The 17,852-nt window shown below is 37.6% G+C and overlaps 2 protein-coding genes across 2 annotated transcripts; both read right to left on the reverse strand.

Moving 5' to 3' along the window:
• Positions 1-442: 442 nt before the first annotated feature.
• LOC103400891 (conserved oligomeric Golgi complex subunit 3) lies at positions 443-7,950 on the reverse strand. The gene is made up of 24 exons (XM_008339572.4): positions 7,569-7,950; positions 7,171-7,368; positions 7,049-7,093; positions 6,880-6,954; positions 6,698-6,793; positions 6,492-6,569; positions 6,035-6,120; positions 5,801-5,867; positions 5,630-5,692; positions 5,418-5,519; positions 5,140-5,244; positions 4,935-5,027; positions 4,580-4,668; positions 4,108-4,327; positions 3,876-3,962; positions 3,148-3,261; positions 3,022-3,054; positions 2,738-2,824; positions 2,588-2,650; positions 2,159-2,275; positions 1,871-1,963; positions 1,294-1,404; positions 1,051-1,151; positions 443-892 (listed from the first exon to the last, which is right to left on the reverse strand). The coding sequence occupies exons 1-24, from the start codon at positions 7,644-7,646 to the stop codon at positions 760-762; spliced, it is 2,334 nt and encodes a 777-aa protein (XP_008337794.1). The 5' UTR covers positions 7,647-7,950; the 3' UTR covers positions 443-759.
• Positions 7,951-8,261: 311 nt separating this feature from the next.
• LOC103400890 (DNA repair protein RAD51 homolog) lies at positions 8,262-11,067 on the reverse strand. Its single transcript, XM_008339571.4, has 9 exons — positions 10,770-11,067; positions 10,207-10,351; positions 9,989-10,099; positions 9,799-9,890; positions 9,344-9,438; positions 9,150-9,263; positions 8,847-8,976; positions 8,621-8,742; positions 8,262-8,547 (listed from the first exon to the last, which is right to left on the reverse strand). Exons 1-9 carry the CDS (start codon positions 10,857-10,859, stop codon positions 8,424-8,426), a joined length of 1,023 nt encoding a protein of 340 aa, XP_008337793.1. The 5' UTR covers positions 10,860-11,067; the 3' UTR covers positions 8,262-8,423.
• Positions 11,068-17,852: the final 6,785 nt, after the last annotated feature.

A 17,852-nucleotide genomic window follows, 5' to 3' on the forward strand; every position in this document is an offset into this window, starting at 1 on the left:
TGCAAAAGATGGCTCGAGCCACTTTTGTGGGAAAATTATTTTAACACGTTTTTGCGAAAAGTGGCTCAAGCCACTTTTATGAGAAATTAACATCCCTTTTATGATTGCGCACTTTTGTCTTCCGACGTTCCATCTCCTCCTCGATCCATTCCACCATTTGTTCTACATCAAAATGTAATTGTCAATTTACCCTGTCATTATAAACTGCCAACCTACCTTCAAAAGTATCACATACAAGTCAACTGACTTAAATTAACAGGAAATTGGAAAATATCTTTGAATCTTCATCGAATCTTACGGATGAAGGAAATTGGCAGTTTAATAAATTCAAGGACTAGTTTTCCAAAAATAATATAAAAAAAATATAAATTTAAAGACCTAATTTTCACTCAGTAATAATTTAAGGATTACTTCGGCAAAACCAAATTTGGAGCAACATATATTTCCCAGTTGCAAATAGCATATTCTGATATAGATTATGACCTGTTTTCAAAATACAAATTGTGCTTCACTGAACCAAAAACTAGAAACTGAAATCGAACAAAAACTGCTCATGAGCAATCTATGATTCTATCCTACACAATACCAATAAGACCGCCATTGGCTTATTATCCGTTACAAAAAATGATACATATATTTCCCGTTTCATAAAACTGTTTCGACATCGCAGGATTTCTCTAATCTACGAATAATAACATTTAAATCGCACGGCGAATAAGAACAATGCGTATGGTGCGAGGCAATGGCTTCACAAACACTCTAAAGGAGTTTATCAAGTTGTGCATGTAGTTCTTGTATGGAAGGCATGTTTATGATGCCTTGTACCTCTTCCGCTGAATACTCGTCCTTCAGCAGCGTCTGTACTCGAACATGTGCTTCGACAATATTTGTCCTGCAGAAAAAAAAAAAGGAGAAAAGAGAGAGCTTGTCAGGACCGAGTTATACAAGGAAGGTAAACTGATCCGTCATCAAGTAAAAATATCAACTTAATCTGTCAGAGGTGTATATGTTGAGGACCCTAAATTTTCAACGAGTGAATCCTGTACTCACTTTATAGCTTTGAATAGTATAGTTCGTGTTGACGGGTTCTGCAAATAAAGCTTCATTTTTGTCATTACCATTGGCAACTCTTGCTGAATTGCAGCAGCTACCTGTCCAAGAATACATTATGAGAACCAGCTGTTGTTATCAAATATATAGAGAGCAAAACACGAACCCTAGCAGACAAATATAGAGATGGCCCTCCCTTACACGGCTCTCCACCGCACTCAAGAAAACGAGAAACATGCATACCTTTTGAACAAGTTCAGCCACCTTATCTGGGGTTGCAAAAGCATGATCTTTAATTGGTTTGGCCATAACAGAGTCTACCTTTTGATTCTGGCTACCTTTCACAGCTGTGACCTACAAAAAAGCACAATCAAAACCTTTTAGACATGCCGAACTTTTGAAATACAGATGTAAGAATCCATGAGAAATCACATCCAAATGTGACCAAACTTAGTAAAGGCAGGACCCTTAATGACATTGTGAATTTTAAGCTATAACGAGCACTCAATTATAGATCCATCGATCCATCCTAGGAACCTCAACAAAATGCCATAGGAGTCTACCAATATAGATAGTGTTAGCATTTTTCTAACGATATGGGTTTATGGCAACATAAGGTTCGAAAAGTTTCAAACATATCTAATTTATAAGTATATGAGTAATTCACATGTGACATGTCTAATGTGGATTTCGGCAATTTATTCTAATGTTCTGTTTGATTTTTTTAATTGTGTACTTGTATCTATATGTATGGTTTCTCATTTGCTCCAAAATACATTTCAAAGCCATATTACCAAAGGAGGAAACGACAAACACAAACCTTGGTAATAAATGAAAGCATAGGATCCACAACCAGCTTCGTCACTGACATAATGAACTCCTCACCAGTGGTTTTCAGGCTTTTCTCCAAGTCCTGCAAGTACATTACAAGAACTCGTCACTGACATAATGAACTCCTCATTGATTTTGAATAATACAATTATGCATCCCCAGAAAATGAACCAAAGTGAAAAGTATAATTGAAACAAAAGCAGTAGCGGAAAACAAAATGATTAAAGTTATGCTCTAAAAATAAACCAAGAACACATTAAAAGGGAAAATGACAAACCTTTTTGGCATCTATTTGACTTTCCAAAACTCGGGGAGATAGGGTTCTTGCTAGTGAAGTTGACCTGGACCAATCAGATAGAGAGGCTTGACCTCTAAGAATTCGTCTTAGATGCTCCTGCCAGGAGATTAAAAAATATTAAGATTTCCATTCCATCAAATTTCAGGCATTTAAGTAACTTTTAATGCTTACTGCCTAAACCAAATCAACATTCAAAATATCTTCATCAATGAAATACTGTTCATACTAGAACTGATTTATTTGAAAAATAAAGTTTGTCTTTATTTTTCCACGTATTTTAATCAAAATAATGATAAATTGTTGCATCATTGCAATGAAGACCGAGAGGATATATCAAACAATAATAGAACTTTACTAAACACTAGATAATGCATTTGAATAGGAGAACTTTTGCATTAGAAAACTAACCAGCAAGTGCGAGAAATCAAGTTCCTTATGTGTGACAGAAAACTCAATATCGAAAGGTGCAATCTGGGAAGACGAAATAGATGCATTAACAAGTCATCTTTTAAAGAATAACTACCCATGATATAAACAGCAGATAGGAGGAAAAATCACCTGCTCCCTTAAGATAAGAAGATGCTTTAAGAGGAAAAGCTGACCATCCATTGGAGATGATCTCTTTGTGATGAGTTTGCCAGCTTTCTGGCAGATGAAAGAAACAACAATCAAGATAGCACCAAAAAAGCTTGTCACCATATTAAGCCCATGCTAAACAAATCCTATCAGCTTAATAAACAGGGATAATATGACAGTTGAGGTAACCCCAAAAAGAAAAGTGGAATTATGCACAGAGAATTTCAAAATGTGCTGCATATGACAGTACATATTCAGTGACTCACCTGGATAGATACTGAACAAACTTCAACTACTTCCTGAATACCAAAAAAAAAAAAATGTTTTAACAGAATTTATATGAAGGGAATTTATTCAAGACAAGTTTGACAGCTGAGCAAAGGCTTAAATACCTGTGCTAAACCAGTAAAAACTTCTGGTTCTAAACAGCGATACAACTTTGAAAGGCAAGATATCGTTTTCTCTAGAGGTGGATACCATGTTTTAAAAACTAGGTTTTCATCAGCCTGTGTTTGACAAAGATAAAGAAGGAAAGATGAGAAAATCGATCAAATTATATATAACAATCCGAGGCGAGCACATTAAATCAACCAGAAATGATGCAGAACTCAAGCTAACAATAGTGTAACCACTTGCCACCAACTTCTATAAAAAAGATATTCAATCGTGCATGAGTAATCCGAAATAACCAGCTTGGAAAAGTGTTACAAGGGCAATTGCATACTAGTGTCCCTAGAGGTAGGCTGCAAAATTAAAGGATATATTTAACAAAAGTAGTGATGAATAAGTTCTAGGGTCACTAAATGGCATCTTAGTATGTTCTATTCTCACCTCCCAAATATCGCTTGTATCGAAAACAGGACACAGTTTGTTTCTGTGCTGTGGATATTCCATTAAGTGAACAACTAATCTCACCAGACTATGAATGAATAATTCATCAAGGCCGTGAAAGACTTTACATAATGGAAAATTCAAGTTATTCAACCATGTAGAGATGTCCTATAAACCTATAAGTTTGGGTCTAGCAATGTTGACACCTAAATACACATCGGACAGCATAAACAAATATTTATCTGAGACATCCATAAAAGTTAAAAAAAGGAAATGGGAAAAAAGTTACAGAAGTATTTTCAAGTTGATCTGCTGCAGATCTTTCCAGCTTAGCAGGGTAATCCAAGTCTTCATCCAGAGGAAAATAATTTGCTATCTGGAAAAAAAAAAAAAAAAGAGAGAGATATTAAGAAATTTAAAAAGGAAAAAGGTACTGGTCAAGAAAACAAGATTAACAGGAAAATTAAGAAAAAAGGCAACTACTCAAAAAGCAATGAGGAACTCTTAGGAATAGAGATCACCTCATCACGAATATGTGTTCGAGCACGGAAAGTTAACCGCTCATGAACATCGGCAAGAATTCTCTCTAATGTAGGACGTAGACCAGCTAATGATTCACTCCTCCGACTTAACTGTTCACCTAGGACTTCAACTTTCAATATGTCAACAAGTTCACAAAGAAAATCAACATTTGTTTCATGAATAAGTTTTGGCCGCAGTGTATCATATAAATATGTGGACCTGCATGAATTATCATCAAAAGGAGTTATTATATAGTTTAAAATGCACATAAACCAATCAACCAGTGAACCTCCATCCTACAATGTAACAGCCTAACAAGGAATGAAGTGGAAAGGACCAAACCAATCAAGCTTCAGTCGCTTTTGGCACATTCAATTTAAAACAGATTGCTTAACCCATTATTACATGTCAGCCTCTCGAGAAAGCAGAAAACGAAGAAAACAACTATAAAGAAAAGATAATGGGACCTACAGAGGATCTATCAATGGAGCCAAACTTGAAACGTCCTCTGCAGAAGATGGGAAAAAATGATCAAAAAGTTGGTGCTCTAGCTGGCAGACCTGCAATGAATGGTGGTTTCAATTACCATTGAAACTTTGTGGTCCTACATCATAAATGTTCACAATGTATGCAGCTCAGATTCATACATGAGAATAAGTTGCACATCACATTACTTCTTACATCACAGATACTGCCACTATCATTAAAGAGAACAGGGTCAATCACCCCATCCTCACTTTATACTCTACAATAGACAAATCTTTCACTTGTATTCTTTGTAAGGAGTCTTTCCTCAATGAATGCCCTTGTAACATTTATACCTTACCTGCATTAGATATGCACATCCAGATCTAGTCAATGATGGCAAGGCCTCTTTCTTGGCGAATTCAGATATTCGTTGATGTACTATACCTCTCACCTGAAAAATGCATTAACAAGGTGGTTTACAAGTGATAAAATTAAGGAATAAATTAGTATGGTAAACAACTAATGATCCTTTTCAAAAATAAATAAAAAATTCATCAGCTCACCAAGGAAAGTCTCTGTTCACAATATAGTTTGTGGCATTCTGTAAGGATCTGAGTATATTCTTTCCTTGATGCTCTGCCTTCAATTTCCTCCAGCACTGGCTTAAGCTGCAGAGATTCTATTTGTTAGACATAAACACTTAAACGAGTGTGAAGTTAAAAACTTAAGGCAGAAAATTGCATGCCCGCATTCAAATAATAGGATAGAACTAAAAATGCTTTCCAGACACATCTTGCTTTCAGCTTTTCACACCCTGGCTGGTTAAAATCATCAATGTTACCTCACTCGCTGCTGCCTTGAAACGGACATATATAACGGATGCTTCTACACCCTCAGAAACAGATGCTTTATTGCCACCACTGCCCCGGATAGCTGCCAGTACCTGATGACAGTGGCCATAATTCAAAGCCAGGTAATATACACTAATGCATGTTAAGACTGAAGTCTACTAAGATGTGTTAATGGTAACTCAGTTCAATAAGGTAACATTACCTGAGAAGAAGCACCTTTGAGAACTGAAAGTACATGAGAACGAATCATTCCCAAGGCTCGAGACTGTCCAAAACAAGTAAACTATATATTACTGAAGGTCAAAACTAATCTTACTAGAAGACAATCTCCATTCTATACTAGTCACCTAATCAACGCTCTTGCAAATCATACCTGCAATTGTCGAAATTTGAGCAGGTAAACACTGGATTCTGCATATTGTGGATTGCTTTCAACATACCTAAAGTATGCACAAATTGTTTGAAAACAATAAGTTTTAATCCAATAAATATATCCTTATTAAATTCTCATTGTCTCCTAGTATAAATGACAGACTTCCAAGATTTTTAACTGAATAGTGTCTGAGACATAGAATTGCAGAGATTTACTAACAAAAAAGATACTTACGATATGCACTCATCAAGGCGTTTGAGAAGAGGGAGAAAGTTCTCGTGTAGAACATTCATGTTTGGAGAATAAAAATTGGTCGTAATCTGCACACAGTTGAAGAATTAAACGTGAATACAATATAATTATAGGATGAATATATATATATATATATATATATATGGTTTGTATTTCAAACAGTTTGTGCATCATGATATTTTCTCACATATCAGAACAAACAAAAGAAGGTAAGATCCTTGGAATGAGGCTTCAAAGTATATTAATTTGAACAACACTACAAAGTAATGCCTGATAAGGAGAATTCACACTAGGGAGAAGTTGACTCTTTGGAAAAAGAATCAATTAAATTGTTCGTTCAAAAACAAAAGTTTATCCATGCATTACGACATATATTTAACAAAACCACAATCTCAGCAAACAAAATAATATCTCTAGGTAAGGTAGATTCAAACCTTACATTCTCCAATTCATCAAAGTAGTTGAGCTTACTGCGGAGTGCTTCCGTAAATTCAATCAGCCGTTGCTTCTCTATCAACTGCAAATGAAAAATGAGGAAACATCAAGTTTTAAATAAGTTTCCAGGCCCCCACAACAATGAATTCAACCTGACAACAAGGAAAGTGGGAAGAAACAAAAAGGGTATCAATTGAAAGAAAATCCCACCAATCGGTCGCATGCATCATGAAGAGTTCTAGTCTTTGTTGCTACTGCCTGATGCTGATCTTGTAGTTCATTAAACAACTCCAGGGTGTCATCGACCTGCACAGAACGAAACCAGCTATCTCAAACAAACATAACTTAAAACAAAGATGTCTTCAACACCGATAGATATACATCACCATTACCTGACCGAGTATACCATCACATGTCTGAATGCGTTCTGTCAAAGTGTCTAGATAGTGTCGATACTTCTCCTCTGTCTAAAATGTAAAAAAAAATTATGTACAATGAGAAGAATTTACACTTAATTACATCATAAGGAGCAGTATTTGCTGGAAGAAATCGATAACTAACCTCTGACTTCAAGGCTGCTTCGAGATCTGTAAACCATTTGTAAAACTGCAAGTAGAAAATCTAATTCAGTGAGAAAGCCTTCGAATTGGAATAGATAACGGAATGTGATGGCGACAATGTACCTGATTCGTATTGACAAGAACAGCTTCAATGGCGGCTGAGTGTTCCGAGCCAAAAGAGCTGTCCTTGGTGGAGACAGTCAGGCCAATCTGGTGCCCTGTGGTACGGTCCTGTGCCAAATTGGGAGGGAATGGCCGCTCCGCGACGGAATGCGAGAGCGTTGAAATGGCTGCTTGCTGCTGCTCCGTTAACGGAGTATTCTGCACAGGGAAGAAAGCAATACATCAAAATTCAAATCGAGAGGATCCGATCCGATCCGATCCGATCCGATCTGAAAGCAAGCTAGTTGCAATTAAAGCGAGAAAATTGCAGAAAACTCAGATGTAGAAGAAACGGCATCGTTTCCATGGAGAATTTTGAATCTAGGGCAATGAGGAGGAGGAAGAAGAAGACGCAGCACCTGTTCCCAGTGAGATGCGAAGTTGTAGCCCTTGGAAATGGCTCCAGATTTCGGAACGCTCGGCTTGCTTGCCGCCATTCTCGATCTTCTTCAACTCACAACGACGTCGTTTCAGGCAATGGTTGCAGTAGCCTTCGTCGTCTTCCACAATTCGCCTCCTCTCCTCCGCCCTCTTTTCTGAGTCTTGAGTTTTTTCCCAGCCCTTCGCTTCCTTTTTCAACGATGAAGATTTAAACGCCCAGCTTTTGTGTTGTTCGAACTACCACGACGTCGTTTGGTGGTTAAAAAACAGTTGAATGTTGAAACGGTGCGAACTTTGTTTGCTTCTTATTACCCTTCTGTTTTTTTTTTTTCCCCTTACTTTTGGATTTTTATGTCACTCGGTCAGGTAAATGACTGAAACTGCACTCAAACAGAATCAATTTTTTTTTGGACAATCGATAGGATAAGTTATGTTAAATTCATCTACATAAATATTATTTTTAACATTTATTGGTCGCATTTGAAGTCATGTTTTTTCACTCTTGATAATTAACCCCAAAAAAATAAATAAATAAACTTCAACGAAAAACCACATTTTTACACTATAAAGTCAATGCTAATACTATTCATTTTACCCTTTATTTTATTCTTATCGTTAAAAATCTAAATTTTCAAGGCATTTTCATTAGTTTTCCAAAAAAAACAAAGAAAGGAAAAAAGGTCCTTTAAATTTCCAAGCTCTTGGCAAGTTGTTCAAAAATTGAACAAAAACTGTAGACAAGAAAATACAAAGTTTGTGACATTTTGCTGGGATCCTTGCAGATCTATTACAACAAAGCTACCCCAAAAAAAAAAAAATACACGAGACGTGTATTAGTCCTTGACGTCGGTGACACCTTCCGGGGAGATCTGAAACCGTGCTTCTGCTTCGGCCAAACAAGGAGAACTTATCACTTTACAGATGCGCTCTTCGCCTCTTCCTTTCCTAACAGCAAGCCTGTCGTAAGAAGAGATAAGTCATTAGTAATGTTCGTTGCTAAAGGAAAACGATTTCTTCTAGTACTACAAACCTTGTGGTGGAAGCATGAGCCATGATGTTACCACCAATAGGCTTAATTTGAGGACCGGCAAAGATTGCAGAACCATCCACTTGGGCAACCACTTGATTTGTGATCACAACAGCTACGCCAAACTGCGCTCACAGCATACGGCGGGTGAATCCTGATTAATAATAATGCTAAACTAGGGGGTCCGAGTATATGGTGTCAGTATAAGTGAAGCTGTAAGCATTTTTACCTCATCTGCTAACTTCTGAAGGCTCCGGAGAAACTTTGCAAGATGCATTTGACGGGCTGAAAGTTCACCTCTTCCTGAGAAATCTGTTCTGTACAGGGCTGTAGCACTATCTACTATCATGAGAGCAAACCTATAGAACCAACGTCAATTAGATAATTAGTCTTACCTAAAAATGTGTACACTTGACCAAACTATAAACGAGCATATATGTAGGACTGAGAGGCTCACGACAGACCTTAAGTCATGACTGTCAAAAGTCTACGTACAAGACAAAAGAATGGAAATCATAAATTGTTGTCACACCTTGTTTCTACCATCATGGAGGCTGCTTCGAGCAAGAGCCTTGATTGGTGATCCGTGTTATAAGCTCTAGCATACGCCACATTCTCCAAGACATCAGCACCATTGAGTCCAAACCTGTGGAAACATCATTAATAGTCTCATCTAGCATACACAAACCATAAGAGCAAGTTCACCTCAAGGTATCTATAGCAAACCTCTCTGCAATCTGTAAGAGTCTTTGTGGCCTGAATGTACCCTCAGCATCTATGTACATTGCTTTTCCTTCACCGCCTCCTTGATCCAAGGGAAGCTGAAACATGGAAATGAATTAGAAGTGCACTGTAACAAGTGAAATAAAAGGTTGGAGGTGGGTGGTTCCTCGTACAAATTGATTGATTTCTTTGTCTAGCCTACGAGTAAATTGTGAACCATAGACAAGGAACTCAAGAGCCCATCCACGTGAATAACTTTTGAATTATGGCAGAATTACACATTTTTGGAAAACATGACACTCAGTGTATGTATTATCCCTTCACGCGGTTGAATTGCAACCACATTGTCAAGGCAACGGAACATCTGGGAAGCCAGATCTAGGGTCTAATGGGATTATACTAATTTCTTCTTATGAAGCACCAGAACAACATATTAAACAGAAAAGAAATTCACTTACTTGGCAAGTTACACAAAGCGTGTGACACAACTGGGTCTTTCCAGAACGGAATTCGCCATATATCTCGGTAATAGATCCTGTCTCAATTCCTCCTGTTACAAGAAAACCACGCCATATCAACTTTAAGTTTAAAACATTGCATTTGTATTGGTAAAATAAGGACTCAATTCTAAGAACATTGGAAACTGACCCTCCAATATCTTATCAAGTTCTCTTGATCCAGAAGTAATTTGAATGATTTCAAGTCTCTGTGCGTGGAGCTGGCCAGCGCTAGTAAAACCCAAAGGCACAAGTTTGGAGGCTGCAATGAAATGAAACAAGCCAGGCAGCGGAATATCAAATTATCGCAAATAGTGATTCACATTATAAGAATGGTAGGAAAATGAACAAAATAAATAAATGACATACCTGCTTCGATGATCTTGTCAACTTTAGCGTCGCTGATTCCTTTGATTTGCAGAAGATCCTTCCTGGGAGAGTAAGCGACAGCTTCAACAGTGCAAAGACCCGCATCTTTAAGTTTCTTTACATCAATGGAAGCTATGCCGGACGCCTTGAATCGAAAAAATTAGAACATTTCATCATCAGCTAAACAAAGATTGCTGCTTTCATCGAGATCTACGCAATCCAGATTCTCAATTTCTTCCAAAATATTTATAAAAAGAAAAGACAAACCCATATGAAATTGGAAATAACGCACAGATCGGTTGCTGGCTAGGGTGTCTCATATCATAGTGGGTAAAGAACAAAACCCAAGACCGATAATTCAAAGTACAACGAAAAACCCGTATAAAATGTACAATCTTGAACAACAATTCACAGAAATTCGAACCCAATTTCAAAGAAAATGAGAACCCATTTCTTAAATTTCAAATCTGAGCAAGAAAACCCCATCGGAAGCAAATTGAAGAAGAACCCACATGGGGAAGCCATTCAATTGCTCGAAACGAGTGTGAATTGAAATGGTTTACCTGAAGTTGATCGACGGGGACAGGGCCATGGTGCATTTCTTGGAGCTCGTCTTGTTGCTGGGCAGTCTTCTGATTGCTCTGCTGCTCCATGGCTCCGCCGATTGTAGCTCTAACGACGACGGCGTCGACCGACTGAAAGACACAGAAGAAACAGAAGACGAGCAGAGAGGATGGGGAAGAAGGAGTGGGAATTGGTATTTTCAAAAGCTTTTAAGGGGCGCCAAAGCAGCAACACAGAGCTTGCTACGGAAGCTTTGGAGGTGCTTCCTGACTGCCTAGGTTGGAAGATTGAAGAAAATTACTTGTGGATTGTGGCCCAATTTTATAGATATATTGTCGGGCCTGTAGCCAAGCCCGTTTGTGGTGGTTAAGTTGAGCCCAATCGAAATCCTATTGTGAAGAATACAGCGTCAGATCGTTCATAGAGCGCTCAAATGTCTATGATTGAGACATGCCACAAAAAAATATTTTTAAATGAACAATGCAGCCATGCTTATATACCATTTCTAATCGAATGGGCTAAACATAGCCCTCTCAATAATTTACTAGTTTTAAGTATATACTTTAAATTTATTAGTAAATTTAATTAAACTACCGTTGGATGTTTTTAAATATAGTCATTGAATTTGAATCAATTATTGCAACTAAAGAGCTAAGTTCCAAAAAATGGCTAAGAGTAGGGTTACATTTGGCCAGTCTGATGCCTTTTGGACAAATAATGGTCTGGTAAGCTTCACAAAATTATAGCTCAATCATTGGTTGGAAATAAGGGCGGATCCATATAGGGACCAAGGTGGTCCTAGGACCACCCAAATGCCAGAAAAACACATATGAAGATCCTTCGGGGACCCTCTAAATATTACAATAGGGAGGACAGATTCACGCCTAGGACTATATGGGCTACGCCTAGGAAATTTATTTTGTTAAATGACATAGTTATGGATGGATCGTGGTACAATCAAAATTCTAGTGTAGTGCATCCATGGAGGAAGTCGAGGAGTTGCAGCTTTCATTGAGCGCTCAAATGAATATGATTAAGACATGCCACAAAAAAATATTTTTAAATGAACAATGCAGGCCATGCTTATATACAATTTCTAATCGAATGGGCTAAACATAGCTCTTTCAATAATTTACTAGTTTTAAGTATATACTTTAAATTTATTAGTAAATTTAATTAAATTACCATTGGATGTTTTTAAATATAGTCATTGAATTTGAATCAATTATTGCAACTAAGGAGCTAGGTTCTAAAAAATGGCTAAGAGTAGGGTTACATTTGGCCAGTCTGATGCCTTTTGGACAAATAATGGTCTGGTAAGCTTCACAGAATTATAGCTTAGTCATTGGTTGGAAACAAGGGTGGATCCATATAGGGACCAAGGTGGTCCTAGGACCACTCGAATGCTAGAAAAACGCATATGAAGATCCTTTGGGGACCCTCCAAATATTACAATAGGAAGGATAGATTCACGCCTAGGACTATATGGGCTACGCCTAGGAAATTTATTTTGTTAAATGACATAGTTATGGATGGATCATGGGACAATCAAAATTATGGTGCAGTGCATCCATGGAGGAGGTCGAGGAGTTGCAGCTTTCCTGCAAGGAAGAAGGTTGAAACTCCTTTTTCTTCTTCTTTTATGTGCTACATGGGCCTACCATTGCTACTAAAATATTGCTTTTAAAAAGCACTTTCTCATCTACGGTTCTATTTCTTTTTTTCTTTTTTTTTTTATAATTTCTATTTGGTTTTTTTTTTTTTTGGTTAAATTTCTATTGGGGTGAAATGGTGAAGGGCGCAGTTTTTATTGTGAATCCTATTTTACGTGCTAAGAATCCAATATTTTATAAATCACATCTAAATCTTTTTTTTCTTCATAGAAATAAGATTTACTTGAATTGTATACTCTATCTCTGCTAATACAATAATACTACATGATCTTAATAGGAACCATTGCCTTTATTTCTATTTAACAAAAGAAAAACTTTTTTTTCTTTTTCCGTAAAATTGTGAAAAGTTATCAAAGTATTTACATTTTTTTTTAACAATCGATATTATCTATACTAAAGGGGATGGGATGGGCTTAGCCTCACTGTTGTAGCCCGTCCCGAAATTTCATTTATCGTTGATGTGAATTGACGGAATTGCCCTTAAAGGTTGCTAAGGTATGTGTGACATGTTTATTTGAATAATGCATACCTTCCTAAGTTTTTGGAAAGTTAAGTTGGATTAAATTGTATGCAATTGTGTGGTTAGGAACTTAGAAGGACACACACACCAATCAGTTCATTCTCTTTCTTCCGCACGTTCTCTCTCCTTTCTCTCAGTCCATTCTCTCTCTCCCTTCGAACTAGTACGGACCACAGCCAAAGACCATCAAAACTTCACGGATCGTCGTGTTTGAGACCACTATCGTGCTCCTGGAAACCACACGAACTCTCTGGTATCCATTTCAAGTAAGAAACCTTTCGAATTCATGTTGAAAACCCAAGCTCCGATTTGAGCACTGTTCACAAACTTTGTGATGATTGGTTTTTAGGACAATCCAAGCTCACAGTGAGCTCTAGGAGGTTCCCATGAAGCTCGAGGACGTTCGTTTGGAAGTTTTGAACGTCGGGAAGCCCTAGTTAGAAGGTGGCAGGTTTTGGTGAAATTATCCCGACGAGTTTTCGAAGGATTTGGAAGTTTTAAAAGGTATAGCCTTCTTCCTCTCGTGATTTGTGACATTTTGGTGAAAATTTTGTGGAAAATGGTCCAAAATCGAGCGAGAAAATAGCATTTACAGGTCTACCCGGTTTTCTGGCGCCGGCGAGATTTTCTGGCGTCTGGAGGTAGGGGATGATGCGCGTGGGGGCGCGTAGCACCGTGCCTATCTCGGCGCGTGGGGGCGCGTGCGGTGTTGAAAAATTATTCTAAAAATACCTCGACGTCCGTGACGTCGAGTAGGTCACTGTGGTATATTCATATACCCAAATTGAGCATCGTATGAGAAGTTATTATGTATTGTTGGTTATGTGCTTTAAAATAACGTTTTTATAGTTGTTTCGCATATAGGTGACACCTATCCCGAGGACGAGCGCATTCAAGGGCGTCATGGGGGTTATGACCCTTCGACATACCAGTGAGTGGGCAGTTATTTTCTGTATATACCTATATACTACTGACTTTTCCCAGAAATCAAATTGAAATGATAGTATGTTTTAAAATGCCATGCATGTATGAAATATATGAACTAGTATTTGATGCATATATGTTAAATGGTGTTGTGGACGCACATGTGAGTATCAGGTGAGTTTTATGTTATTCATGTGATTTATTGATGATGTGAATTGTGTTGAGAGCTCATAATCTACACCCCTTGTGTTAGTGCTTATATTATTCCACCCCGCACCACACGTTCACCTTAGATCCAAGTAGGTGCATGTCGTACAGACCACTAGAGGTGGTTCCGACATGTCGTACAGACCATTAGAGGTGGTTCCGACTTGTAGGTGACTTTAGATTATTATACAGTTGTTGATGAGAGAAGCACTAGAGTGTATTCTTACACCATTCTTGACGTACAGACTACTTCAGATAGTTCCGATTTATGTGCAGAGTAAGGCCGTACATGTCACAATTGGTGACTCCGGCTAGATTGGATATTGAGCTATAGAATTAGCCGTACAGGACAACTGCAGGGTCTCCGGTTGATTCCTTATTTCACTTGTTATATTGATGCATCCTTATTATGTTTTGAAGCATAGCATGTCATATTTTTCCTGAAAAGTGTTAAAGACTTGTGATTTGAGTTATTTACTGTTATATATGGTTATATATACTATTTTTTCTGGGGAAGTATATAGGTTTTACAGCGAGGGGTTAGAAGTATTATTAAATGAGATATTTTCGAAAAGCTTTGTTTTACTGACCCACTCAATCTTGTTTTGCGCCCCTCCAGGTTCTAGTTAGCAGTGTTGGTGGCTCATGAGGATTTCCACGGCGTTCTGACAGACTACTTAAATGTATGACTCACCTTCGGGTGTTGTAATTTAGTAATGGTTCTACTTGACTGTACCTAGTACTTATGCTCTGATTATGTATGTTTCATACTTAAATTCACTCTAGCATGCTAGTTGGATATTATTGCTAGTAGTTGGTTTTTATTCCTTCGTATTTCTTTTACCTTTTGCTTCCACGTCACACTCTTGGTTACGTCACGCCTACGTGACGGCCAGCACGCCCTGATTTTAGGGTCGGGGTGTGTCACTCACAATAGGCTAGCAATAATGTGGTTCAAATTTACCTTTGGCGAGAATCAAACCTAAAACCTCTCACTTACAATTGAAGAAGAATATCACTAGACCGTAGTATTAAGTGGCAAGTATTTACAAATTAGAAGAAGGGATTTTATTCATGATGACCTAGCTTTGTTTTTACCATGATTTATGAATGAAAAATATTATTATTTAGTTTTTGTAAGTTTATCGTTTATTTCTTTTTTTAGACGTTTTACATTGGGTGGTTAGGACCACCCAATGTGAGAATCTTGGATCCATCACTTGTTGGAGATGAGTTTTTAGACAAATCAGGTTAATTTTTAGCTTTTGAATCTTTAGTCCTCCCCATTAAAAATAACATCACAGCCTGCAAATTGCACGACTAAGGCATTTGCTCATCATTTTAGTTCAATCAGTAACATCGGTATCTTACTAGCATTAAGTATTGTTATCAACTTATTAACAGACCGATGGCATAAAAATTAGCGAACAAAAAAGTAGATTGGATGTAGTAGTACCACTCGACATGTCAATAGTTTACGCGTCACATAATACCGCTTTGTGTACCTTATAGCTAATGCATAATGATACATAAATAAACATATGTTGATGTATATCTATCATTTGGTTTTTTGTTTTAGTGGACCACTTATCATATCATGATTTAATTATATTTAATTGGATTCTAAGAATTGATTGGAGCAACTAGTAATACGGTGCACTGGTGCAGTGATATTTCTTTTTATTTGTAAGTAAGAGATTTCAAGTTCGATTCACATGAACGATGAAAATGTACACTAAAACATCCATATAGTCATGAAAGGTTATGGTCTCAACTTGAGATAGTTATATATAAGAATAAACTTCATTTTGTTATAAGTTACAATATTTTTTAGATTTCGTCTTAAGAAATTTGGCTGCACATAATGATAAACAAGTCTTAATATGCAATGTAATATTAGAAATGAAAGGTATTCACTTAAATTGGTTGAAGACGTTGTTTTGTATGTATTTATAAAATTGTACTTACAAAGAGAAGCATTCACGAGGGCACTGTATACGCATATGCACTAACTTTAGAGGCTATGCTTTGCTAATGTAGTTCTTTGTATTCATGGAAGTTTCATTAAGGATAAGTAAGTTTTTTTTTACTACATCTCGATAATGTAGAAAAAGAATATGTGGTTGAAAGTATATTTCATTGATACGTGAATAAGAAAATATATACACTTACATTCCTTGCACAACAAGGTATTATCCCTACAAGATAGGAATACACCTATAATTAGGATTACAATCATATCTAGACTCCAACTAGGATTCTATTGTCTAACACTCCCCCTCAAGTTGGAGAGTGGATGTCAAGAACTCCCAACTTGCACAACATAGTCGAAAACTTGTCCTTCCCGAGAGGCTTGGTGAATAAATCTGCCAACTGGTGTGCTGTACCAACATACTTGGTTGTTACAGTGCCATCCGCAATCTAATCTCGTATAAAGTGACAATCGATCTCAATGTGACGAGTCCGCTCATGGAAAACAGGATTAGCGGCTATATGTAACGCTGCTTGATTATCATAAAATAATGCAGAAGGACCATCCAAAGGAATGTTCAAATCCTTTAGCAAATACCGAAGCCAAACTAACTCACAACAAGCACTGGCCATATCCCTATATTCTGCCTCAGCTGAAGAAAGTGAAACAGTTTTCTGTCGCTTCGTTCGCCACGAAATTAAAGAATGGCCTAAGAACACACAATACCCAGAAGTCGAACGACGAGTGATAGGACAACCTGCCCAGTCAGAGTCACAAAATGCAACTAACTTGGTTTGGTTGTCAGAACGGAATAATAAACCTTGGCCTGGAGTAGACTTCAAATAACGAACAACACGAAGCGCAGCATCCATATGAGGTACACGTGGCTCGTGCATAAACCGACTCAAAACATGCACAGAATATGTGATATCCGGCCGAGTGATGGTGAGGTAGATTAACAGTCCTATTAACCACCAATACTTTTCAGGATTCTTGAGAAGTTCTCCTTTATCAGATAATTTTGTATCATCCATAGGGAAAGCAATCGGCCGTGCGCCCAGAAAACCATAATCCTTGAGGATCTCTAATGCATACTTGCGTTGTGAAATATAAATCCCACATTGAGATCGAGAAACCTTAATACCCAAAAAATATTTTAAATCACCAAGGTCTTTTATTCGAAAGTGATCTTGAAGAAAAGACTTTAGAGAATTAATGGCACGGACATCATTGCCTGTAATCACAATATCATCTACATAAATGAGCAAGGCTGTGAAAGAAGTACCAGACTTTCTGGTGAACAATGAGTAATCAGCTTTGGATTGTTGAAAACCGACAGAAATGATGGCACTAGTGAACTTGGCAAACCATTGACGAGAAGCCTGCTTGAGACCATAGAGAGACTTGTGAAGGCGACACACAAGATTCTCCCCCTGTCGCCGAAGACCAGGAGGAGGAGACATATAAATTTCCTCATCCAAATCACCATGCAAGAAAGCATTATTAACATCAAGCTGATGGAGAGACCAAGACTGACTTGCAGCAAGGGCAAGAAGACAACGCACTGTAATCATCTTAGCAGTAAGAGAAAAAGTGTCATGATAATCAATACCTGCGGCTTGAGTGAAACCCTTAGCAACCAAGCGAGCTTTGTAACGCTCAATAGAACCATCAGAATTATGCTTGAGTTTGTACACCCACTTACAATCAATAGGAACTTTGCCAGGAGGCAGGGGAGTCAATGTCCAAGTACCGTTGGCATGTAAAGCCTCAAGTTCCTCGTTCA

Source organism: Malus domestica, chromosome 15, assembly GCF_042453785.1.
Source record: "Malus domestica chromosome 15, GDT2T_hap1".
NCBI classification, from domain to species: domain Eukaryota; kingdom Viridiplantae; phylum Streptophyta; class Magnoliopsida; order Rosales; family Rosaceae; genus Malus; species Malus domestica.

Bases quoted from the DNA above. Each gene is read 5' to 3' on its own strand.
- LOC103400891 (XM_008339572.4), bottom strand. From the start codon at position 7,646: ATGGCGGCAAGCAAGCCGAGCGTTCCGAAATCTGGAGCCATTTCCAAG. The intron at 5,520-5,629 runs GTAATGTTACCT...CACTGTCATCAG, and splicing joins TCAAAGGTGCTTCTTCTCAG to GTACTGGCAGCTATCCGGGG. The intron at 4,669-4,934 runs GTAAGGTATAAA...CATTCATTGCAG, and splicing joins GATGTGCATATCTAATGCAG to GTCTGCCAGCTAGAGCACCA.
- LOC103400890 (XM_008339571.4), bottom strand. From the start codon at position 10,859: ATGGAGCAGCAGAGCAATCAGAAGACTGCCCAGCAACAAGACGAGCTC. The intron at 9,891-9,988 runs GTCAGTTTCCAA...TTCTTGTAACAG, and splicing joins ACTTGATAAGATATTGGAGG to GAGGAATTGAGACAGGATCT. The intron at 9,439-9,798 runs GTAAGTGAATTT...TCCATGTTTCAG, and splicing joins CGCTTTGTGTAACTTGCCAA to CTTCCCTTGGATCAAGGAGG.